Below are 27,571 nucleotides of genomic sequence, written 5' to 3'. Positions count from 1 at the left end.
CGGCATTGTAGTCTACTCTCCCAGGATCAGGAAACAGTCCTCCATAAAATGTGCTGCACACATCTGAATATTTGGGTTGAAGTGTTCTGGAACAGTGTTGTAAATACAACTTAACCACTGATTTCTAGTCGTGTCCTCTTTTGGAAGACCAAACAAAGTAGTTTCGCTTTCACAATGAAACACACAGCGCCTTCACGACATTGCGCCAGCAACAATACTACAGCGAGAATAAAAGTTACACCTTCTTTCATTGCGTGAACATTTGGGCGGCGTTATGCAAATCTTACCACATTGTGACGTAGACATGTGGGGGCGTGTTAGAACGAGCCGTTTTAGGTAGGCGTGGCTGACTCTTAACTTTTATAAAGAATATCTCTTTGGATTTGAGACTTTAGTCTTTGCAACCTTACAGATCTTCTTTATGCACCAAGAGCTTGTAACACTCCAAAGAGAAAGGAAAAATTGAAATCGCATCATATGACCCCTTTAATAAACCTGTGTTAACATGAACTAACAATGAACAGTTTTTTTTATTAACTGATGTTAAAAAAGATTAATAAATACTGTAACAAATGTATTGCTTATCAGTGTTTCCCCTGCCATTATATTAGGGGGGTGGCCCGCCTCCCCTTGAAGGTCAAGTAAATTTTATTTAATTTTATTTTCTGTATAGTGCCAGATCACAACAGAAGTCATTTAAAGTTACTTTTCCTATAGAACAGGTCTATACCTTATTCTTTTATTAAACAAACTAAATAGCCTTATGTTATTTATCTTATTTACACGACGGCATGTCATTTCTGTCTGTTACATGGTCGCGCTCTCTGAATCGCGCACAGCGGAGTTCCGCCCCGATGTGCACACACAAGGGAGTACACTCCCACTCCCACTAGTATTTGTAAATATTAAGCCGCAAAACGACTATTTAAATATGAATTCTGTGTGTCTATGTGCTAATGAATGGAGCAGATGCGCGGTTTTGTGTACTACTCGTACTGAATGAGGACATAAATACATAAACAACATCTCCAGAACTGCTCTATGAGTCACTTTATGAGCATTTGACCGTTTCATTTGAGTAAACTATCCTCATATCATATACACACAGAAATGTAAAGGTATTCACGGCAACCCGTCAACATAAAAGTTTGGTTTAACTTGAAGACATTGCAGCAGATATATATTACTATTGTTCAGTAGAATGTACGTAATAGGCTACTACTACTACTAAAATTATTAAAACCTTATTTTTAAGCAATAATAATATAATATATCTTGAATGTTTTAATTGTAATATTAAATGTAATATTTTTTTTTTCATAAAACAGAATTTCTAAGGAAGAAAATCATTAGGCTATTATAAGAATAAATGAAACGTGTTTTTATGCTTTCAAATAATGAGACATGTTAAAACACAGAATTTGGTAACAATAAAACATAAGGTTGGAAAAAATAAAACATTTCATAGGGCCCTATACATGTAATTTTTGTTAAACTTTTGGTAAATTGATGTTAAATTGTTTAAGTTTCATGATTTGAATTAATTAGACATGTTTTTTTAATAATACAATTTAATTTAGCCATTAAAAATGAGTCCAGAAACATTAAAACAGAAAAAAAACTTTACGCCGCCGTAAATCTAGGGGAAACACTGCTTATTGTTAGTTAATGTTGGTTAATGCTCTAACTGTTGTTAACTAATGGGACCTTATTGTAAAGTGTTGTTGAGTGTCATTAAATTGATTTTGTGATCCGTCCTTGTCTTACAACTCATTAGCGACTAGCGTTTTTAAATGCTTCTGAATGACACAATTTTCCATGAACAAGTCAAGTCCAATAATAATAATAATATCAACTTAAAGTATATTATTTACCAATTAAAACAATGGTATTATCTTTTTTTTCTCATTTAATTAACCGTTAAAAGTTTGGTCAGAAACACAGTAAAAACATAAAATATTTTAACAATTTCAAGTAACTGTTTTCTAATTGAATATATTGTAAAATGTAATTTATTCCTGTGATGCAGAGCATCATTCCTCCAGTCTTCAGTGTCACATGATCCTTCAGAAATCATTCTAATATGCTGATTTGATGCTCAAGAAACATTTCTGGTTATCATCAGTTGAAAACAGTTGTGCCGCTTCAGATTTCTGTGGAAACCGTGATTAATTCTTTCTTTGATGAATAGAAAGTTCAAAAGAACAGCATTTATTAGAATTTTTTTGTGACATTATAAAAGTCTTTATTGTCACTTTTGATCAATTTAATGCATCCTTGATGAAAAAAGAGTATTCATTTCTTAAAAGGCACCAGAATTTGGAACCGTAGTGCAAATATGAAAGAAAACGTAAAATATGAAACAATTAAAATAATGGCATGTAACAATTACTTCAAGAGATTCCAAATAATTACTCAAACAGTGTTTAATAGTTTAATGCCAGATAAAATGAGCTACATCATCATTGTTTTCAATTTCCCTCCTGTAGGCATTTAGTATGAAATCGGACGTCTGGAAGTGCTGTGCTGAATAACTAACCTGATGCGTTGTCGTAATTGTACACCGCATCGAGATGCCCAATTGTGCTGCACGCCAACCTTAAAGAAATCAATAAAGAGCTCTTAGCGTCCCTGCAGAGCTTAAGGCAGCGCCATATGAAATGTCACACATATCTAATCTACGGGCCGACCTCACATTAGCACTGTTTAAGTCTATTAATCTGAGAGGTTGATGTGTTTCCGGGAACCGTGGTGTGGCATCAGTGAGCTAATATTCATCATTGATAGTTTTCATTGACGTGAATTGCGGTACCACATATGATTATGTAAGTATTTCCAGTGCAATACACCTTCACGGAACGTGTTAATTTTTGGTACATACAAATAATCATTTGAAAGTCATTTTTGAAAGATTAATAACAGAACTAGCTGAGAAACTGTGTATTTGCAAGTTGAAGCTTTTTTTTAAACATAAATCAAATAGGCCATTAATGTCTGTAGTTAGATTAAACACAAGAACACACTGTTCTTGAGAGCAAACCAGACAGATGGCAGATGTCCAGATATCTTTTGCAATTAATATTAGCTATATGTGGTATATATTTTTCCTAGTGGAAAATATGGGGGGGAAAATATAAGATGAGATCACTTTTTACATATTTTTTTTTATCTTTGGCTGCGTTACAATTCACATTATTTTACTGCGCAATAGAAGAATGTGCTTTACTAGTAAGATAGTACATTCTAAGTGTTGTAAGACATGCCTCATCATTTTTCTGTTCTGGACATGTCGAAAGTTAACCGGCATACTTCTGTAGTGCAAGGGATTGTGGGTAGTTGTCGATCAGTAAGGGTTTTTCGATGGCTGATGCTGATATTTAGAGTGCAGGATGGCGATATAATGCAGATATAGCCTAGATTATTTAATTAGGACATATTTAGATGCATGTAAAATTGTCTTTAAAATTCACTAAAGTTCACTGCCTCCCATCTAGATATTGATGTTTGCCATTAAAAATCCATCTTGATTATTATTTGTGGGTAATGTTAGCTCAAAAAGCATGTATACGTTCATAATATTTAGGATGAATAGTAGGCAAATTGGAATGATGCCATAGTCTATGTTAGAATAATTGAATATAAGCATTGAAGTACATAAGTTACTGGCAGGTCGGGATCAGTGCCTGCAGAATTCCATAAAAATGAGCTGTAATTCGTCAACAGTGTTTATAAATATTTTGCCTAATTTAATCATGCTTTCAGTTACAAATTAGTGTAGTACTCTGCAGTGTTTTAAATGTTTACCTCAGCGTGATTAAATTTGCTACACAGATTTCTCTCCAAAATCAGTGCAGGAATTCAATGCATGTTTTATATATTTACCTCACCGTGTTTACATTTGTTCCTTAGAACTCCGTACATTTCCCTCCAAAATCAGTGCAGGAATGGCAAAAGAAGTCTGCAGGCTTGAGTCTATTCTCATGAATTTTCTTTTATTCCATTGATGCTGCGTAATGCTTATTGACAGACCTGCGCTCATATTAAGCTGCAAATGTTCCTCTCCTCTCCCCTGACTGAATCGAATCGCTATCAGTCAGTCTGGGAGAGCGAATGCAAGCAGGAGGGGGCGGGACCATTCACGAGAGGACCGCCTTCATCACACCAACCCCAGCCAATCCCGTAACAGCCTTTTGCATTTCCATGGCAACAGAGCTTTATAACCTCACAAGAGGTGGATACAGGCGAGACGGCAGCGGAAAAAGGTTGCAAGTGTGAAGATAAAAAAAAAAAAAAAAAAGAGAGAATTTTTTTTTCCCCCCAATGATTTAACTGGCAGCGTTTGATGACGTCTTCGTTCATACCAGAACATAAAACAGCACAGCAATGGTGGCAGGATGCTAGAATGCTTGTGCTTGGGAATGAGACGTGGACCGCCTGCTTTCGGTCCATTGATCGGATCAGTTGGAAAGACAGCATGATAAGCGCCATCTAACAGGTAAAACGTCTATGCTTGGATAAATGTCTTGAATCTCGGCACCTGGTACTCGACGCAACTGGTAAACAGGTGTTTTTTGGAGGGGACAGAGGGCTGCATGCTGTGTTTTCCTGTTTTTGATCCGAGTCTCTAATGGAATGCTCATCAATCCCACAGTATTTTCACATGCATGTCTCGGCTGTGATTGGGGCATTTCAAGACTCAAATAGCCTCACCTCACCTCGCAGTTAAACTGATACACGCCTTGACGTATTAAGATGGAGGTTGAGGTGAGGAAAAATCTTAATTTCAAGAAGGAAATGGTTAACGGTGATGTTTTGTAGGGCTGTATTTCCTCGTATTTTTATATTTACATACAAAGCAGGTTCTATAAGTGTCAAATGTCTGTTGAAATGCGACACATTGAAATGATGATATGCCTTATTACCATGTGGACACTTGACACAAACAAGCAATTACTTTTTCCATTTCTTATCTAATTAACACACTATTAAATGCTATTGCACTCCTTTAAATCACTTGCATGCTCCCGTATTTTGCATTCTGTGTCTGAGATGTGCTTAAAAAAGATATGGGGTTGTGGTGTCCGTTTGTTTGGGCACACAGGTCCTGGGAAAGCGTTCTCAGTAGGGAACTGTTCTCTTATAGGCACTGTAGACACTTGCCAACGGGAGGAATTTTTAGAAACCTTCCTAAACATAATTATGGAAAACTGCATCTGATGCAGTTCTAGAGAATTGTGTTTATTTTGGCAACACATGCTCATAGTACGGCATCATTTTAACCAGCTGGTGAGAAATAGAAAAATAATGCGCTGAAATCCCTCTCAGTAGGTACATATGTCGGTGTTTCGCGACACGTCTGACACAAACAAGTCCCATAGCGCTTGTGTTTTGTTGTAAAACGCCACGACAGTTGATGGCAGCGCTGTGGCTTCAGGACAGACTGGTTTCAGTGGGAGTGAAGTTTTCATCTGTAATGTCTTTTGAAGACTAGGTAGATGTCTGTTCAAGGAGCAGCTGTGTCGGTATTGTAGTGTCTGGCATGCAGCAGAATGTCTCCGGCCTTCATGATGGTGTCTTAATGCATTTGTCTGATATTTCAGGTCTAGCCACAAGCCTGGAGTAGCTGCGATGCTCTGGGCAGGGCTCCAGACTGCGACTAAAACGGTCGCATTTGCGACCAAAAATATTAATTTGCGAGTGAAGTTTTTGCTGAGGTCACCACTGGCGACTATATATATTTACGTTATAACTTAACCTTTTTCCCTGATTGATTTGCGATCACATCTTTTGTTATGTTCACGTATTAAACGGAGACGATGTGCATGAAAGTTTTAGTGGAAAAAAGAGTTTGAAACAGTCCTCGTCTCTGCAGCACAGCAGCGCTAACGCACACCTGTTAAACGCAGCTCAGTTGTGCAGCACGAGAGAGATCGAAGTGACGGAGACGTGCGAAGTGAAAGTGCAGAAAAAAGCAGCGTCTATTTCATGCACAACTTGAACAAGCTACAACAGGTAAAGCTGTCAGCTGTGTGGATATTGGCAATATCGGTAACAATTCTCGTTTATAAGCATTACTAATATGGCTTCTTATAAAATCTTAGTCTATGCGGTGTTCTGTTTATGCGTGAACTTCATATTATTTGAAGCGCACTTGCCGTCCAGTAATCGCAAAAAGCTTTGTTACTTTTTAATAAACAAAGTACCAACTTTAAAATTATTCCAAATTCATAACGAAATTCAAACAATAAATACCATTTTGGCACTCTTTAATGCGGCAGGCGCGATCGCTTTAGCGCCTCAGTTCAAGCGGCAAGTGAACCCATTTAATCTTTCTCTTTACTGCTATAGTACATAATGAACATGAATTAACATCAAATGGTAGGCTATTTTATAAGAGAGCCTACAGTACAACTTACTGAAATGTCTCATGTAAAAGCTCATTCAGTGTTTCAAACTGCGGAAAACGTGTAAAGCTTGTGAACATTGCAACGTAATATACATTTACCTCAGAATAACCATTCGGTGTCCATAAGCTCATCAGTCAGCTAGAAAAATAACTATAAAGAGGAGCATTTTGCTATATCTATGTGCTATTGCATATTCATATTTTTATTTAACCTGTTGTCTACATGATTCAACTCCTCCTATAAAATTGCATTTTACTAATTAAGAAATACAGACTGAAAGTGTGAAAGAAATACACTCTTAAAAATAAAGGTGCTTAAAAGGTTCTTCACAGAACCTTTTGTGAAACGTAAAGGGTCTTTATGAAACCATTTAGACAAAAAAGGTTCTTCTATGGCATCATGAAGCACCTTTGTTTTTAAGAGTGTATGACAACATTTACAGGATGCATTGAGGAGGAGCCCAAACTACACTCAGTGGCCAAGTGATGCTTATGGTCTATGATATTGGTACAGATTCTGTGTAATGAACAATTCTTTGTGACTGTATATATAAGTTGGAAAAGACATTTTGTTCCCACTTTAAGTGAAACTTAGTTCCCAGGACATCTACAAGATGGATTAAAATGCTGATAAAGTCAAGAAAAGATGAGACATAAACACATAACAGTATGATTGAAATGTTAAAATGTAAAAAAAAAAATTCTAATAATAAAATGAATAAAACACGTTTATTCTGTGGCACCTAAAAAATAATTTGGCGCCTACGTTTTTTTTCTTATAGGAGCCAATGGCTCTTTACTCGATTTTTTTGTCTGAAGCTAGTTCAAGACCAAAATGCACCAGTGGTGGCAGCTGTGACTCACCAGCGCTGACCATTACTGCTCTCAATAATTCCGCCCAGTTGTGATCTTTTATTGTCTTTCCTGTGGAAGAATGACAAAACCCTATTCTGATATTTATAAGTGAACAGAGAATAAATGCAGTAATTTTAGCCTTTTGTTTTAACGTTGAAAATCCTTTCTAAAACACTTAACTATTGTATTTAATTTCCTTAATTTAGATTCATTTCAAACCTGCGTGACTTTTTTACTGTATTTAGATCTTCAGCATCTACACTTACAAGTTAATATTTCATAACACTAATAATTTATTAAAACTGTTTAATGTAATCTTTATCAAATCACATACAGTGTATGTTTGGATTTCTAAATGTACACTATATGTATGTTGTTGTTTTTTTAAAGTCTCACCAAGGCTGCATTTTGCTGACCATTACTGCTCTCAATAATTCCGCCCAGTTGTGATCTTTTATTGTCTTTCCTGTGGAAGAATGACAAAACCCTATTCTGATATTTATAAGTGAACAGAGAATAAATGCAGTAATTTTAGCCTTTTGTTTTAACGTTGAAAATCCTTTCTAAAACACTTAACTATTGTATTTAATTTCCTTAATTTAGATTCATTTCAAACCTGCGTGACTTTTTTACTGTATTTAGATCTTCAGCATCTACACTTAAAGACAAGTTAATATTTCATAACACTAATAATTTATTAAAACTGTTTAATGTAATCTTATCAAATCACATACAGTGTATGTTTGGATTTCTAAATGTACACTATATGTATGTTGTTGTTTTTTTAAAGTCTCACCAAGGCTGCATTTTTTTTATCAAAAATACAGTAAAACGGTAATATTGTGAAATATTATTGCAATGTAAAATAACTGTCTTCAAAAATGTAATTTATTCCTGTGATCAAAGCTGATTTTCAGCATCATTACTCCAGTCTTCAGCGTCACATGATCCTTCAGAAATCATTCTAATATGCAGATTTTCTTCTCAAGAGACATTTCTCATTATTAATATCAATGTTGAAAACAGTTGTGCTGCTTCATATTTTTGTGGAAACTGATACGTTTTTTTTTTTCAGGATTCCTTGAAAAGAAAGTTCAAAAGAACAGCATGTTTTGAAATAGAAATAGAAAACATATTTGAAATAGAAATGATTTGCAACATTATAAATGTCTTTTACTGTCACTTTTCATCAATTTAATGCATCTGTACAGAATTAAAATATAATTACTTAAAAAAATCGCACTCATCTCCAACATTTGAACAGTAGTGCACTTAAAATATACATTTATTTATTTAGTAATAAAAAATTAAATACGGGTTTGGAACAACATGAGGGTTAGAAAACAATGACAGTTTTCAATGTTGGGTGAACTATTGCTTATAATTTCCTATATTAATACCTAAGCTTTGGAGTATCTTGGAATGAAGCAGTGGTGATAAACACTCGTTTAGTCTCTAGCCTTTCCTTTTGTGACCCTTTGATTATTGTTGCTATTTTTAGAGACTCGTTGAGGGTCCAGACAATCTATTGTAATTGTGTTGAATGCTTCCTTTTCACCAGGGGCAAGACAGCGCAATCACAGCGAAACCTTTTTACTGCGAGTGTGCATGACGTAACCAAGCCATTCCAGCTATTTATAGACCAAATAGCTAGATATTGTTCATCACGGATGCTGTTTATAGTGCCAACAGCTGTTGCACCTAACATGGCCCGTCTTGGGAACCTTGAGATGGTTGCTTGGTTGATGTCCAGTGATTGTTTATGAGTCCTGTGGTTTCTGTGTTTACACCAGCTCACCTTTCTGCACACACGCACTCAGCTTTACCTCTCAGGGAAGAGTTGGGTAAGTTGTCTGCGGATAATCCGTCTTACATTAAGCGGCCTGTGTCATATGACGCGCCCAGTTGAAGCGCAGGAGAGTTACGGTGTCTGCCGGACCTCTGTGTCATCAGCAGGTGGATTTACGTTTCTTAAGGCAGCCGAAGGGCAAAGCAAGGCCCCTCGTGTTGTGTTTTGTTTTCTTCTGTAAGTCGTTTGCATAGATGGCATTCCTGGACAGTTGGATTCCATTACAGTACTGCTGGTGTACAGTAACACTGTATTTATTAATTGCAAGTTGGTTGTGCTGCATGTGTTTGAGACTACTATGTCTGAATACACAATGCCTGTGTGATTATAAAGAACATCTGTTATGCAATTTAGAATATGCTACTTTTGTAAACAGAGAAATACACCGTTTTTAAATACTGTATGCGTTTCAGTTTGAAGATGCTTTTCCAGTGTTTTCCAATAAGTAATGAGAAGTAATGTTTTCGAAGTAATTATTTCTAATAAGTGATATAGAATGTGCTACTTTGTAAATGGAGTTTATTAATGAGCATTTTAGTTTGAAGATACTTTATCAGTGTTTTTCTACCTATGTATGTATGTATGTATGTATGTATGTGTGTGTGTGTGTGTGTGTGTGTGTGTGTATGTGACCCAAACCATAAAGGTCAATTTCTCGAAATTGAGATTTATACATAATCTGAAAGCTGAATAAATAAGCTTTCCATTGATGTATGGAACAATTGGACAATATTTGGCTGAGATACAACTATTTGAAAATCTGGAATCTGAGGGTGCAAAAAAATCTAAATATTGAAAGAATTGCCTTTAAAGTTGTCCAAATGAAGTTCTTGGCAATGCATATTACGAACCAAAAATTAAGTTTTAATATATTTACTGTAGGAAATATCTTCATGGAACATGATCTTTACTTAATATCCTAATGATTTTTGGCGTAAAATAAAATTATATTTTTGATCCATACAATGTATTTTTGGCTATTGCTACAAATATACCACAGTGACTTAAGACTTCTTTTGTGGTCCAGGGTCACATATATATATATATATATATATATATCCATGTTTTTCATTGCAGTCTTTTAGCTTCTCAAGCAATTTGTTTGGTAAAAGCAGTTCAACTTTTAAAAATGCATCTGGAGTAATTTTCTTAATCAGTAGTTTTGTCTTGTTTTCCTGTAAAAAAATATCTCAACTTCCTTCAAACAAGATACATTTACTCCAAAAGCAAGCTTGCAAAAGATATTAAGACTTGTTTTCAGAGAATCTATGCAACACTTGAGTTAGAAACAAAATCTCTAAATTATTGTTTTTATTTTATTATTTATATATTCATTGGTTCTCCGTATGCATCTCTGGGACATTCTTAGATCTATTGCTTTTTTCTGTGTATGGATGCATTTGTGCAAGAGACTAGAGACCACTTTGACCATTGCAGCATATTTCAACATTTTTTCAACATATTTCAACATTTTTTTCAGCATCTTAAGCTTTTTTTTCAGCTTTTAAAAGACACTTTACCTAATAAAAGTGATTCATCTTTTAAAAACACATCTGTAGTCTTTTTCTTAATCAAAATTATTTTTGTCTCTTTTTTCCCCCCTAAAAATATCTCAAAATATCTCAAAATCCTTCAGAACAAGATAAATTTACTTAAGAAGCAAACTTGCACTTGATATTAGGGGTTGTTTTCAGCAAAATATCTTAAAGTAAGTTTCTCTCTTATTTTGTTTTAGGTATTTAGCCAAATCTTGTGCGGTTTATGATGAAGATTGATTATGTTTAGATATTTTCACTGGAGAACCACATTATGCAACACTTGAGATAAAAACTAAAACTCAAATCTGCCGTTTTGCTGTTTTTGCGGAGCATGACTTAAAAAAAAAAAAAAACTTTAAAAATCTGGTGTAATTTTCTTAATCAGTATTTTTGTATCAGTATTACTGTAAAAATATCTCAGGATCCTTCAAGCAAGATAAATTTAGTCAAGAAGCAAACTTGCACAAGATATCAGGACTTGTTTTTAGAGCAAATATCTTGAATTAGGTTTCTTTTCTTTAAGCACTTAAGCAAGCCTTGCTAAATGTATGCGGTTTATTAACACAATATTTATTCATTTGTTTGAGTCTCCATAGTCATGCCTCAGATCTCAAAAGCTTTCCTCTGGACGTCCAAAGATGATTTTCAAGTCTGATTTGTCTGTCTATCTTTGTTTTCTGCCCAGGTCTGAGAAATGAGCTGGACTCCTTCTCTCTGATGCACTCGAGCTAAGGGCCGTCCTGGTGGATTTGCCCTGACCCAGCGGAGCGTTTCCAGCCCCAGCCCCGCTCCACGGCCAACATGCTGATCAAAGAGTACCGCATCCCCATGCCCATGAGCGTGGAGGAGTACCGCATCGCTCAACTCTACATGATTCAGGTTTGCTCATGGTTTTATCTTACATTAAAGCAGTCGAAAGTTCTGTCATTAATTACTCATCGTCACTTTGTCATACAATAATGTTCCTAATGACCACGTCTGTCAAGCTCCAAAAAGGATAAGAAATCTCCATAAAAGTAGTTTGTACACCTTGTGAGCTATATTCCAAGTCTTTTGAAATCATAGAGTGGTTTTAAATAAGTAAGTTATGAAAATTCAATTCTTACAATTATCACAAATATCAATTATCCCAAATCCCAAATCAAATGTTGTGACTTTAGATGTGTCATATAAGGTAGACCCCTATGATATCAGGAATTACCAGAACAATGTAAATACACAACACAGAATTTCTGAAAAACAAAACATTTCATAGGGCCCTATTATTGTAAAAAATAAATAAAAATCAATTAATTAAACATGCTTTTTGATTATTAAAGTTTAATTAAACATTTAAAAATTTGGTAAAAATAAAACAGAATTTAAGAAAAAATAAATCAAATGTATTTAATTGGGCCCTAAAAATCTAATTTTGTTAAATTGTATAAGTTTCATGATTTCAAATAATTAGACATGGTTTTAATGTATTAACATTTAATTGAACCATTAAAGGGATATTTTACCCAAAAATGAACATTATGTCATCATTCTGTCATCAAACACTTGACGGTAGCCATTGACTTCCATTTTTTAAGATACTATGGAAGTCAATGGCTGCCGTTAACTGTTTGGTTACCAAAATCCTTCAAAAATATCTTCTTTTGTGCTCAACAGAAGAGAGAAACTCTGGAACAAGTGGAGGGTGAGTAAATGATGACAGAATTTAAATTTTTGGGTCCGTTTAAAATGAAGCCCTAAAAAAATAAAACCGAAAAAAAATGGAATCCAAAAAAATTAAATAGGAAAAAATGGAATTTGGGAAAAATGAAACATATTTTAGGGGGGGGTGGGGATCGCATAGAACCCTACATATAAACTTTGACTTCAATAATGTTTGACCACGAAACACAAAAACCAAGGATGGCTATTCTGTGTCATATTTTATTTGCAATCTATGACTTAAATAGTGGTCTGTTTCTCACGGAAAACTAATGTATAACTTCAGAGGACTTATGTTGAGTCATTTGAGTCATTTTTATGGTGTTTTTTTTTTTAGCCTGTTTGGTTCATATGGTCCGTGTGGAAAAGAGATGTGTGAATCTCCTTTTATGTTCCCCAGAAAAAATAACAGCCTGTGGGTGTGGAATAACACGAGTATGAAATAATAATAGCAGAATTTTCATATTTGGGAGTTCTTTTAAGCGCATCATGCACTTCTTCTGTTGTTTCTGTGCGAAGTGAAGCGTGTAGCATACAAAAACCTGTGACTCCCAGCTGGCTTGTTTGGTGTTTCCTTTTTGAAACATGCTTTACTCTCTGGGACAAATGCAGTGAAAGTAACATGCATGTGGGAATCATTCAAATATGAAGCACATGTGCAGTTTTGCAGAACAAAGACGGTGTTTCACAATTTTTATTTTTTTTGGTAGGGCACAACGCATGCTCTAAATATTTCACTAAATTTGGCCCGTGATCCCCTGAGACAGGTTGTGGGTGCTGGCGAGGCAGGAAGCACCTTACGCATTGTGCTGATGCCGAAACCAGCAGCGAGCTGATGGAGAAATGCTGATGCTCATCGGCAGAGAACCACTGCAATGTGCAAATGTAGATGACACTCCTGTGAAAGAGATTTTGAATATCAGAGACGCTATCCTGGTTAAAGAAATAAATAATCACAAAATCTTTGGCCAAATTGTGCAGCCTTACAAACAAGCACTGCAAACCTGGAGCTTTTTTATTGCAATTTGATTAGATTTTCCTGGTGGTTTACCCAATATTTGTGAATGCTATGTATTTCTTATGCTTTATGGATTAATGTCGCAATAATTTAGCAACATGTAAACATCAAACTCCATTGAAATCAATTGAGTCCCTTGAGTTCATTTGTTTGCCACAAAGTAGCTGCTCGAATGGAAAGCGTTCTACAGATCTGTATCTGGTAAAATGTCTGTCTGCGGAGGTTTGCATGAAATTTAATGAGTGCTCAGATCGTTGTTGGAGCTCACAGTGAGGTTGCGGCCACAGATCTAACTGAGCTTTCTCCTACATGTTCTCTGAATGGTCTTATAAGGTTAATTAGCACTGTCAATGCAGCTGTCTCTCACTGCTGTTTTCAGTGGGATATTAAGAGAGAGGACAACCAGGACGTTACTGTCCAATTGCAACAGGCATGCTAAATTTAAGGATTTGTGCTTAATCAGTGGATATCAGAATCGAGCCTAAGCGATGTTGACTCGCATAAGACTTCAAGTCCTTTGGGAACGTTGTCTAATTAGCAGATTTCTGAAAGCATGAGTCATCGAAAGTGCGAAGTAGCGTCCATATGACTGATGGCCAAATCGTTTCGGTTTGGCGCAGAGAATCGAAGTTCGAAGCCAATTAACACGTTGAATCTGCATCTAAATAGAGCATTTGTGTCCTTGTTAAAGTTAGTTTCACTTGTTTATTAGTTTTTTAATGTTCTTTCTGAGCTCTGCTGTTTTTAAGCACCATCTGTTGACATGCCATGGCAGAGTTGACCTAATGAGTGTGCGGAGGGCAGGCACACGGTTTGGCAAGCTTGTACACCGTCAGTGTGACCCCGCTGGTGTAGTATTAAACCAGTGCGTGTGTGTTTGTGTGAGCGCCGCTCTATTAGCCTCATGTTACACAGCAGAACGCTGGTCAGGAACCGTGAACAGATGTTCATCGCTGGTGGAAAATAAGCAAAACTAGTTCTGCTGTGGATGGCGGGAGGTGCTTTTCGGTGTGTGTGATGCACCAAAGAAGAGTTTTTCACTTTGTAAGCTACTGTGTGTCATCCGTTTGCTTTCCAGTGCATTATGGATTTAGATTGATTAGTTCAAGCTTGGGTGGGGCGATCAAATTAAGCCACATCATGGATATTGCAGCGATTTTAAGTGCACTTTGTGTCTGGTCATTAAGTTTCCGAAACTGCCTGTCATTTAAGACGTTTTTTTCTATTAATGTTTTAATAGCGTTTCTGATTCTAAAACTTTGAAATTACGTTTAATTAATTTCTGTGAATCAGTCTAAGTGAGTTAATTCAAGACTTTGATTAAACAAATTGATTGCATTATCACTCAATTTTTTTTTCAAATTTTAAAATGTTTTAATTAAAATATGTAGATTAATGTTGGTGTTTATATATTTATGTGTTATATTAAAATGTGTTGGTTATAAATATTTGTAGATTTTTGTTGATAGCTGTATATATTAAAATGTGTTAGTTAAAAATATATGTATATTATTGTTGATATTTATAAATTAAATTGAAATGATAGAGCCTATATGTAGACTAATATTGCTGTTTATATATTTATGTATTGTATTAAAAATTGTTAGTTAAAAATTGATGTAGATAATTGTTCATACTTATATTGTATATTGAAAAGTTTTAAATAATATATATATATGTATGTAGAATAATGTTACTGTTTATATATAATATATTAAAATGTTTTAGTTAAAATAAATGTGGATTGATGCTGTTTATATATTTATGTGTTATATTAATAAATGTTAGTAAAAAATATAAGTTGATTATTGTTAATATTTCTATATTATTTTAAAATGTTTATTAAAATATATACGTTAATGTTGCTGTTTATATATTTTTATATTATATTAAATGTTTTAGTTAAAATATATGTAGATTAATGTTGTTGCTTATAAATGTATATAAAAATGTTTTAGTTAACATGTATGAAGATTAATGTTGCCGTTTATATATTTATATAAAATTATTTAGTTAAAATATATGTAGGTTATATACTTGTATTTTATTATTATATCATTATTATATTTTATATATGTTTATATATCACTTTATATTATTGTATTTAAATGAAAATGATTAAATGCTATTCTTGTTTTCGTTTAGTGATAAACTGTTGACATTTTTTTTTTTTTTTTATGTATTTGATATTATAGATTTGTATAATATGTTACTTCTTGCATGAAACCGTTTAAATCTATTTGGCAACAGTGATTGTTTGGTTGAAATGCTGATTCAGCTATATAAGAATTTCAAGGCAAGCACGTAATTATATTGAGATATATATTGAATATGGTCATTTTATGAAAATGGTCAGGAATGTGGCTTTCCGACGCTTCCGTCACAGCAGTATCACACTTCCCGCGGCATTTCTCTGGCGCTCCTGTTTCTCACCCCTCCGGTCAGGCCCCCTCTTCTGCAGCGTCACAGCTGAGCTCCGGTTGCCATGGATACCCGTGACATCAGCCGGAGCATGGCACTCGTTGCAGTCATTTGTTTGCGGCGCGAGAGCGAAGACGGAGGGAGAGGTCACGATGATGCAGGCCTGTTGCCAGGGCGACTTCACTCCCATGTTTCCTGCTGTCCACAGATGGGCAGCGGAGGTGCATCGTGCCGAGGTTAAACCTCTCACATGATCTTGGCCGTCCGTGTCCATATAGGGCAGCGTTTGCTTTCCGTTCATCCACGGAGATATTAAATTAAGCCTGGCATGGCTTCGTCAAGACAGACGAATATTTTAAAGGGAAATCCCAGGTGGTAGAAATCAACTGGAGAGCAGCAAATCTCAGTGGACGCTCCTTATAGGGTCTAGTCACTTTTCATTTGAATTAAAGTCATCCATGTGAAATATGTAATTAGCTAGAGTGCACAGGAATCCTGCCAGGCAAAACTTAGCTCCAGTTTTCTGCTTTCTATCACTTAGAGTAGTCGCAACACGGCTCTCTGAGCCAACCGTGCATTTTCCCATCTTTATTATGACCTCTCAGCAGTTTATGGACCTTCATATTTCGTCATAAACACTGAGCAAAATGATTTCTCAGCACAACATACCTTTGTACTATCAGTACTACCTTCGTATAAGAAATAACTATTATTTCAACCATTTGAGGGGCTGAGACTATCAAACTGGGTCATTAAAAGGGATCATTGTGTTCAGAATCGTAGTTCATCCAGGCTTGAGTCAATCAAGTAATTTTTTACTTGATTTACTTTTTAATTCTTGAATTTTCCTTTTCTTATTTAAAGCAAATATGAATATATTTGAAAGTCAGTTGGAGCTCAGCACTAACGATTTTTACTCGTCTTGTCATAATTGTACAATTATTTAAAAATAAGTTCATTTTGGTTGTTTTTGACCCATGTTGCCTTGTATTCTAATAAATAGGATTGTTTTGACAAAACATATTTAGATCACATTTTTTGATTCCACAGCTAAAACTACTAGTGTAACTAATATAAAGACAAGTAACTGTCAGTAATAAAATTAAGAACAAATAAACACATTACAAGCAACAGCATAAATTAATGCAAAAGAACAAAAATACAAATGAAATTAACAGTGATTTAAGTTTTTCAGGTAGGTCTAAGAGTAGTGTTGGGGAAAAACCACAAGTTGAATAACTGCATAGTCTTCATTGTGTAAATTAAATATTGATGAATCCTTGTTAAAGCTATAAAAGTTATTTGATCGAGCATTGAATGGTTTTCTTTTTATTTTCTTGTTTGATTTTTTTGACAGCAGATGTTTTATTAGGCTACCGTCTCTTTAAGACCTAATACACAGATCTAATATACTGATACACATTTGGTTTTCTCCCAGCTATTCACGTTCAGATGGGCATTCTGATATATTTGTGTATTTGTCAGTTTAGGTGTGATTAAGTTATCTTTTGCGTCTTCTTGCACATGCAAATACTAAGTCAATAATAGAAGTATTACATTTAGATGTGTTACTCATCCTTCACAGACATCACCAATTATTAAAATGATGATTGAATACATGCATCACAATAACTAAATTGAATTGCACAAGTGAGATCATTCTCTCTTATGCTGTTTGCTTCACTTTTGCGAGTTCAGCATCTCACACAGTAGACTGTGCAAAGTGAGGTGGTTTATTTAAACACATTGCACTGAAAAACTGGTTCTTCAGCTGGTTAGTTGTGGCCCAAAAACAGGTCACTGTCTGTCCTGATAAGGTTGTGGTTAGAGGAAAAAACAATGCTAAATGCAACTGTGCTTTTTCAACCTGGGCAGTTCATGATAACAATAAATAGGGCTGCACGATTAATCAAGAACAACAAAATTGCAATATAGCTTAGTGCAATTATCAAACTCATCTCTGCATATGCTCTGGGTTTGGGTCAATTTATCATGCTTTTGTAAGTGCAACATGCAGCAATCATCTTCTCATAATGAGAAACCCTTCTCACAGAAGAGAAGCTTTAAGAACTATCTGCGGTTTTCCGTCAAAATAAAAGTTTGATGGTTTAGTGTAATTAAGAAATTAAAGGGATAGTTCACCCAAAAATGACAATTAACATCATTTACTCACCCTCAAGTTGTTCCAAACCTGTGTGATTTTTTTTTCTTGTGCTTTTTCAACCTGGGCAGTTCATGATAACAATAAATAGGGCTGCACGATTAATCAAGAACAACAAAATTGCAATATAGCTTAGTGCAATTATCAAACTCATCTCTGCATATGCTCTGGGTTTGGGTCAATTTATCATGCTTTTGTAAGTGCAACATGCAGCAACCATCTTCTCATAATGAGAAACCCTTCTCACAGAAGAGAAGCTTTAAGAACTATCTTCCCGTTTTCCGTCAAAATAAAAGTTTGATGGTTTAGTGTAATTAAGAAATTAAGGGATAGTTCACCCAAAAATGACAATTAACATCATTTACTCACCCTCAAGTTGTTCCAAACCTGTGTGATTTTTTTTTCTCTCTCTCTGTTGAACATAAAAGAAGATATTTTGAAGAATGTTGGTTACCAAACAGTTTCTGGTCCTCATTGACTTCCATAGTATTTTTTTCCATATTATGGAAGTCAGTTGGGACCAGCAACTGTTAATGATGACAGAATTTTAATTTTTGGATGAACTATCCCTTTAAGACAGATTTAATATTAGTATTGTAATTTTACTTGTTGAAAAGTAAAATAAAATTATTTTTCTTAAACACTTATTTTACAGTAAAATTACAATTGTAAAATTTCTTTTTGTTTTTATTTAGTCATTTTTATATATTTTTTTTAGTAATAATAATAACTATATTGATATATAATCATGAAATCCTGGCCGAATTGTGCAGCCCTAAACAAGCACAGCAAACCTGGAATTCTTTTTCGTAAAATCGTAATCGTAATTTTTATCAAAAAATATTGCAGTTATATTTTCCCACTAGATCGTGCAGTCCTATTAATAAATGTCATGCTTGATTTTTTCAAACGTTTACAGTTTTGGTGTTAAATGGGTTGCCATTTAATATTTAATGTAAAAACGTGGGTCCTGAAGCAAAACCTGTTGAAAAGAGCCGCTCTAAAGTAACAAAGCGAAATTGTAGAGAAACATCGCATTATGATTCTACTGCACAGCCTTAGGGTATCGAGACTCTTCTCTAAGGTGTGTGTGCGAGGGATTGATTGTAGCGGGTGCTGGGCCTGATGTCATCTGTCAGCGCCATAATGAAGTGCTGCCTCATTGACTTCCATAGTATTTTTTTCCATATTATGGAAGTCAGTTGGGACCAGCAACTGTTAATGATGACAGAATTTTAATTTTTGGATGAACTATCCCTTTAAGACAGATTTAATATTAGTATTGTAATTTTACTTGTTGAAAAGTAAAATAAAATTATTTTTCTTAAACACTTATTTTACAGTAAAATTACAATTGTAAAATTTCTTTTTGTTTTTATTTAGTCATTTTTATATATATTTTTTAGTAATAATAATAACTATATTGATATATAATCATGAAATCCTGGCCGAATTGTGCAGCCCTAAACAAGCACAGCAAACCTGGAATTCTTTTTCGTAAAATCGTAATCGTAATTTTTATCAAAAAATATTGCAGTTATATTTTCCCACTAGATCGTGCAGTCCTATTAATAAATGTCATGCTTGATTTTTTCAAACTTTTACAGTTTTGGTGTTAAATGGGTTGCCATTTAATATTTAATGTAAAAACGTGGGTCCTGAAGCAAAACCTGTTGAAAAGAGCCGCTCTAAAGTAACAAAGCGAAATTGTAGAGAAACATTGCATTATGATTCTACTGCACAGCCTTAGGGTATCGAGACTCTTCTCTAAGGTGTGTGTGCGAGGGATTGATTGTAGCGGGTGCGGGGCCTGATGTCATCTGTCAGCGCCATAATGAAGTGCTGGCGACTCAACGCTGGGAGGATGAGCAAAAACAGATACCGCAGCCCAGCGCTTCTGTCGCCTGTTCCCTCTCCTGCCTGCCATTCGTCTGTCTGTCCCACCAGCTGCTGACAGCTCACCTCTCTAACAAGAGGACGTGATCGGCCCGTTTCTTCCTGCTCAGCACATGTGAGCTCCAGACCCACAGATCGCCTCCAACGGGCTCCTGCTTCACACACATTTCTGTGGAACGTGTTGGTCTGACATCAGTCCTGAAAGTGCAGTCTGCGAGTTTGACAGTAGTGTTGCAGAGAGAGAGAGAGAGAGAGAGAAGCAGCGGTCTGACATTGAGAGAGGCACGACTGCTATTCCCTCGCTGGTGAAGGCCTGTGCTTTTAAAATGGAAATGTATTACTCACCACGTATCCGGTGATTGAGGACGCATTAGAAACCCCTGAATCTGAGAGGCCAAGAGTGATCGTTTCTGAGGCGTCTCGGGGGCGAGACCATTTGGCACAAATTATAAAAGCCACCTCATGTCCCGTGCCAGTCACACATGTGCAAAATTCAGAATTGAAGAATTGGCTTAATTTGAATTGAATTAGCCACATTACACAAGAAGTTGAATAGGAATTGAAATGAAAGGAAGAGGAATTGTCACTAATTTGTAGTGAAAAGGCACTTTGTAACACAGGTAATGCATCTATCTATCGTTCTATCGTTGTATATCTGTTTATCTATCGTTTGTTTATTTGTTCTATCTATCGTTCAACAAAAATCCTAAATAAACTGATAAAAGAAATTTATAATTTTAATATAAATAAAAAATATGCATATACATTATTATAAAAAATATTATTGAAAAAAAATATATATTACACCAGTGGAGATCTGCCAGTTAGGTTATAAAGAAATACTAGCAGCTTCAGCAGTAATATCATTTCAACGTTTTCCATCTTTAGACATTGCTGGAATTCAGTGGCCATGCGGTTGTCTCATGAGAGCACTCAGATGAAATGAAAACGCTATAACTTTCTTCTCCGTCTCTGAAACAAGCCTCACCTTAATGAAGGTCTTAGGCAAGCGTTGTCAGCTTTTAATCACCCCACTATCATCTTGCTAATGCAGAGTCACGGCTGATGGGATCTGTGTGGCCATCTGCCCTGTCAGTGTGCCAGCTTCACTGGCCTGTCATCATCCGTCTTTTATTTAAGCATAGAGGACGCATAACAATTACATAATTACACCTACATCAATGTCAGTTAGTTGAAAATAGAAATGTAAAAAATGCTGTACAGAATTAATGTTTGACACTGTTCTGAATCCTACGTTCGCATTCACGGCCTGGGACACAAATTTAAGGGTAGGCACCCTGCTTCCCCATTTAGGCAATCCCATAGTGGACCTAAGTGGGCCAAACGTGTCCCTAATGGCTTCATAAGTAAGTTGGTATGCAATTAGCCACCGGATGCTTCCAACTATCTTTGTGTGACTTTCTTAAGCAAGGCAGATACGATGGCATGTGCCACCCTGACTGGCACAGTGGGCCTTCTCCCAGAATTCACAGTTCAGGAGCCGTGCCAAGATTGTACCCTATTTTTTACGGTTCTGTCTGCTGGCAGTCAAACTGAGTCTTGGCTTATCTTACTGACAAAGCTGATGGTGTGGCTTTTTTTGATTGGCCAGCACCAGTAGCGCTGAGCATGTAGTTGACTTCTCTTGGGTTGGAGTCAATTCTCTTTTGGGATAGACTGTCACCTTCCATTAACATTGAGTTTCCTAAGGAGGTTTTAAGCTCCCAGCATAATATTGTGGATTTAACTGCACTGACACTATTGGATGAGAACAGAGCTTGAACTGGATTGAGCTGGATAATGATAGTTACTTTGTAACATTGACACTGCTATTCAACTGAATCAAATCAGCATTGAATGGAATAATGACAGTTGTCTTCTGTAGTGCTGTTTATAGATGAATTGAGCTTATTTCATAATTGATTAACTTTGCAACATTGACAGTTATTGAACTGAATTGAAACAACATTGAATTGACTTGAATGGAATAATGACACTGTTGCCTTTTGTAGAACTGTTTATAGCTCATTTGAACTTGTTTCAGAGTTGATGAACTTTGCAGCACTGATACAGTTATTGAACTGAATTGAAATAACAAATGTGAATCTAAAATGGATGATGACACTAACTTTTCAACATTGACACTCATTCAACTGAATCGAATCAACATTGAACTTACTTGAGCTGAATAATGACACTTTTGCCTTCTGTAGAGCAGTTTATAGATGAATTGAATTTGTTTCCAAATTGATAGATTTTGCAGCATTGACACTCATTCAACTAAATTGAATTAGAATTGAGCTGAATAACAACACTATTGTCTTCTGTAGAGCTACTTATGGCTGAATTTAATTAGTTTCATAATTGATGAATTTCGCAACATTGACACAATTATTGAACAGAATTGAAACAAATTTGATAATGACACGAACGTTGCAACATTGACACTCATTCAGCTGAATCGAATCAACATTGAACTGACTTGAGCTGAGTGACAACACTTGCCTTCTGTAGAGCAGTTTATAGATTAATTGAATTTGTTTCCGAATTGATAGATTTTAGCTGCTTATAGCTGAATTTAATTAGTTTCATAATTGATTAACTTTACGCAGTTATTGATCTGAATAGAAACAACAATTTTGAGCAACAAATATGAACTGAATCGAGCTGGATAACAACACTTAACTTTGCAACATCAACAATGTTATTATCTTTTGCAGAGCTGCTTTATAGCTGAAATTGAAATGGTTTCATAATTAATGAATTCTACAGCATTAACACTGTTATTTTCCTCTGTACTAATGTGAAGCTGCTTTGAAACCATATGTATTGTATAAAAAGATTTATAAATAATTGTGACTTGACTTAACTTCATAATAATTCCAGTCCTTTTGGAAGTCTGTGAACCCTAATTCCTGACCTTTCCCTCCCTGCAGAAAAAGAGTCGTGAAGAGAGCGAAGGCGAGGGCAGCGGGGTGGAGATACTGGAGAACCGACCCTACACGGATGGCCCAGGCGGCTCTGGTCAATACACCCACAAGGTTTACCACATCGGCCAACACATCCCTAGCTGGTTTCGCTCCATCTTGCCAAAAGCCGCTCTTCGTGTGGAAGAGGAATCCTGGAACGCCTACCCATACACCCGCACACGGTAAGTGCACTATCTCCTAATAATAAAACCCTCTGGCTCTCTTTCAAGAGTTCTCTGGTAAATACTCACAACAGCTTTTAACATTCAAGTCATGCCTTGCTGTTTTGATCTTGAAGTCAACATGAAATCAAAATAGACCCGTGTTTACTTTCTCAATGCATCTTTTTGGTTTTATAGGGAATGTTGCATCAAAGCGTGTTGAGTTCAGCTCAACTCCCACTGCAATAAACGTATATCTGTTCATTAACCCTTTGACGCATACGATCACACTGGTGTGATTAGAACGTTCAGTGCGTCATGTGATCAACTGCTAAATTAAAATCTGCTTTCGCGCTTTGGCTGGTGCTGATCCAGAGACAAACACTCTTAGCTCTTGTCATATTATCACAACTATTCAGTATTTTCAACCATATAATACTTATTGAAGGTTTCAGACATTTAAATGCACATAGGTTTGTAAAATATACACTGATATCTATGGAAGCGGCAATAACGATCCTTACAAATATAATTTGACAACATGTTTTATTGATCTCATATACACTTTGTGTAGGTAACTATAAAGATTACTCTGTTTTTCTCCCAGTTCACCGGAAGCTTACTTTAAAAAATCACTTGTGAGAGGGTTAATGAAGGGGTCATGGTAGGTATAGACAACACCAGTGTGAAAAAAGGGATAAACTCGCATGAACCTCATTGCTGAGCGGTTGGATTAATGCATGACACTGATATGATGAAATTACATCAGAGTTAATCTCTCCTCACCTGTCCTGCAGCTACACGTGTCCTTTCGTCGAAAAGTTTTCCATCGATATCGAGACGTACTACAAGCCAGACACGGGTTGCCAGAATGACGTCTTCAACATGTCCTCGGCCGAAAAGAGGCAACGGGATATAGGTACTGTTGCACCTTCTTTATTTTTACTCTGCTTGACGCATATATTTGATGCTTTTGACCGTTTCTGAAATGGAAAAGCACAACTGAGCATCTAGAACAACTGCATTTTCATGAGGTCCCGTCATTAGCATGCTTTTTAACACGTGAGCCCTGCTTGTTTGTGAAACCAATCTCAAGCAATCCAGCAGGAAGAGCTCTCGAGCCATGCCTCAATGTTTGAGATGCAGACAGCATGCCGCTTCATTGACATAGTACCATGCTGCTGTTGAGTAACGTGCCACGGCACGAGCGTTGCACTCTGGGACAGGTACTGGAGGCTTTCTGAGCTGAACGCAGACAGACGAAGGCACTGCAGGGGGAAGCGCCCAGTGAATGCTGTTACATAACTCCATTCCTGACTGATAACATGTACCTTCATTAGTGTGCTGTGGAGACACCTAGAGGCCGTCTGATGACACGGCCATCTGCAAACAGGAAACAACCCAAGATCAGCAAACAGTCTGTACCTTGCAGCTGTGAATAATTGAAGACCTACAAAGTTAGGTTTTTAACACAGTAAAGTTTACAGCTCTGAATTAAATGGATTGTTCATCCAATAATGAAAAATTGCTGAAAATGTTCTCACCCTCAGGTCATCCAAGCTGTGAATGAATTTTTCTTCAACAGGTTTGGTGAAATTGAGCATTACATCATTTGCTCACCAGTGGATCCACTTCAGTGAATGGGTGAGTCTAAACAGCTGATAAAAACATCACAATAATCCACAAATAATCATCTTGTGAAGCGATTTGTAATCCATCAAGGGGTTTAATTTCTGTCTATAATATTGCTTTCTCCAGTGAAAAAGTAGTCTAAAGTTAAATCAGGAGAGTGATTTGCACAGATCAAGCATCGTTTACAAGCGAAAACCGTCCAAAACCTTTCTAAACAGGATTTTGATGTGAGAGAACAAAATACTTTTTTTCACTGGAGGAAGCATTATTATGAACTATGAACTGGTATTTTGGCCAGAAGCGATGGTTTAAAGTTAAAAGTCTTAAGTGATGGATTTGTTTCTTAGAAACATGCAGCTTTTCACTTCACAAGACATTAACTGATGGAGTGGTGTGGATTATTGTGATGTTTTTATCAGTTGTTTGGACTCTCATTCTGACGGCACCCATTCACTGCAGAGGATCCACTGGTGAAGAAACAAACTCATCTACATCTGGGATGGCCTGAGAGTGAGTTTTCAGCAGATTTTCTGCAAAATTTAATTTTTGGGTGAACTATTCCTTTAAGAGTTGTTCTTTCACAAAAAGCAAGTTAGCAAACAAAGAAGGGTAAAAAAAAATCTACACACACTAAATACAAACAATGCTATTTTCATGTCAGTTTTTCTAAACAAAGTTCCGTTTATGGACATGAAAAAAGTATCATCTTTTTTATTATGGAACAACTTGATTCCTTGTGCCAAAGCTGCATGAATAATAGAAAAAACTTTATGACACATAAGACAAACAGATAAACCAGGTTTTACAGCCTTAATGTCCATGTTATTACCTTTCAGAAGGTTCTATAAAATCTCTGTGATGAACTGATTTGGTTTGCAATAAAAGACTAAATATGAACCTGTTCACCATTCGTGCCTTGTCCTCCCAAAAATATGAGATCGCTAATGAAACCAATGTTCTTTTACAGATCCCATCGATATTGTGAATGATTTTATCACCCCTCATGAATACCTGGCTGAGGAAGACCCGAAACTCTACAAGTCATATAAAACCCAGCGGGGCCCCCTGTGTGACGACTGGATCGCGGAAATCAACAACAACCCAGGCAAAATGCCCGTCATGTGCGCTTACAAGTTGTGTAAAGTGGAGTTTCGATACTGGGGCATGCAGTCCAAGATTGAGCGCTTCATTCACGATGTGGGTAAGTTTTCGGAAATGTTCAGACGAAACATTTTTTATATTATATAACAATGCATATTTTTGATAATCGAGTGAATTTATTATTAACTTAGTACCGGTGCTATTATCAGTGGTGTCCTCTACCATATGTCCACCAGTGTTATTAGCTCTGAGAGGACGTTTGTCTCTCCAATAATTCTATATGAGTCAGCTGATCCATCTGCTGCATATGTGCGCGAAATGATGCTTGGTAACATCCTGTTATCGTTGTGCGTGGGTGGGCAGCAGGTGTCAAGCATTCTGTCAGGAAAAAAGCCCTTAATCATTAACCTGCACTTAATGAAAACAAGATCGATGCAGTGTGGCTCCAGTGAAAATCAACGCTCAGAGAACCGCCTCCTCCTGACTACATCAGGGCAAAATTAATTTCCTTTCTATTTGCTGTTCGCTCTCTGCTTAATCTTTTTCATTACTTCGATATCGGCTTGTTTATTGGCTCCATTTTCTGATAATTTGCAAGCTGACTGTTGCCGTTTCCCATTTATGAAACTCTTTCCCTTTGGCTGATTTCCTTTTATTTTTATCCATTTTTCCTCTCGCTGTTTCCTGGCCGCTGTGAAAACAATTTTGTTTGCACGTCTCTTCATGACCAAGTTCAGTTATCTGAAAGACTGGTTAAGTGCGTCTTTGACACATCTTAATCAGACGAGGAAATCGCACAAGGAAATAAGCCAAACCACACATTGACCCCAAATGTCAAGCGAACTTACATACAGACTCGTCAGTGAAGCAGGGTTATTATAGTTAACTAAAACTAAAACCATAAAAAAACATTTTCATTACGTGAAATAATAAGATTAAAAAAAAAATTTAATTTCAGCTAGGCATTGAACATTTCTCATTTTCGTTAGTACTAAAATAACTAAAATGTATTGGGGGAAAAAAATAATATTAAAAATATAACAATAAACAATAAAAAAATATATAAAATTGACAAAAAATGCTAAAAATGAAGCAATGAAAAAAAAAAGAAAACAGAAAATATAACAAAAATGTAATTCAAAATATTAACTAAAACTATAATAGCATTTAATAATAATTGCATTTTCTTAGCTTTCTAGTACACAAACAGTCTCCTTGGTTGATAGCAGTATTGAGAAATGTTTCTTTAAAAATTAACATTACTCATATAAATGTTACTAATTATGTTACTTTGTTACTTCTCATGGAAAGTAATGTGTTACATTTTATCACCATCTGTTGTCTGAGGCTCTTTTTTTCCTAGCATGTAAGTGCTACTCAACTCGTAAACCTAGCAACCATCCAGAACAAGTTGGCAACCACATATGAATGCATTAAAAACCATTCAGAACATTGGGCTGCTGACTTTTGCATGGGCAAACACTACTCGCATTTTGTTTAGAAGATGTAAAAATCTACTGCAATCATTAGTTTTTCCCCCTAAACTAGTTTAAATGTAAACGGTTACACTTGCCTGTGTTATGATGAGCATTAATCTCACAACATCTTGCCATCAGGGCTGAGGAAGGTGATGGTGCGCGCTCATCGGCAGGCCTGGTGTTGGCAGGACGAGTGGTACGGTCTGACCATGGAGAACATCCGGCAGCTGGAGCTGGAGACGCAGCTGGCTCTGGCACAGAAGATGGCGCAGTATAGCTGCAACGAGGAGGGCGGTGAGAACAACGGCGCCGGCACCAGCCCCGAGAAAGAGCACGAAGCCAAGGAGGCCATCGAAGCTGAGGGGACGACGAGGAACATGGGGGACAC

At 36.2% G+C, this 27,571-nt stretch overlaps 1 protein-coding gene across 1 annotated transcript in view; it reads left to right on the top strand.

Annotated features, from left to right (window-relative positions):
• Nucleotides 1-27,569, top strand: part of LOC107589002 (membrane-associated phosphatidylinositol transfer protein 2-like) — a gene marked incomplete at its 3' end in the record, with an annotated part of 42,677 nt that extends 15,108 nt beyond the window's left edge. Inside the window, exons 2-6 of the mRNA XM_016277297.1 lie at nt 11,334-11,527; nt 22,779-22,993; nt 23,770-23,891; nt 25,572-25,805; nt 27,322-27,569. Of these exons, the coding sequence (XP_016132783.1) occupies nt 11,450-11,527; nt 22,779-22,993; nt 23,770-23,891; nt 25,572-25,805; nt 27,322-27,569 (897 nt within the window). The remainder of the gene's footprint in view (nt 1-11,333; nt 11,528-22,778; nt 22,994-23,769; nt 23,892-25,571; nt 25,806-27,321) is intronic.
• Between the last annotated feature and the right edge of the window lie 2 nt (nt 27,570-27,571).

Source organism: Sinocyclocheilus grahami, unplaced genomic scaffold (genome assembly GCF_001515645.1).
Source record: "Sinocyclocheilus grahami isolate Dianchi unplaced genomic scaffold, SAMN03320097.WGS_v1.1 scaffold110.1, whole genome shotgun sequence".
NCBI classification, from domain to species: domain Eukaryota; kingdom Metazoa; phylum Chordata; class Actinopteri; order Cypriniformes; family Cyprinidae; genus Sinocyclocheilus; species Sinocyclocheilus grahami.
This window is presented reverse-complemented; position numbering and strand designations above follow the sequence as displayed.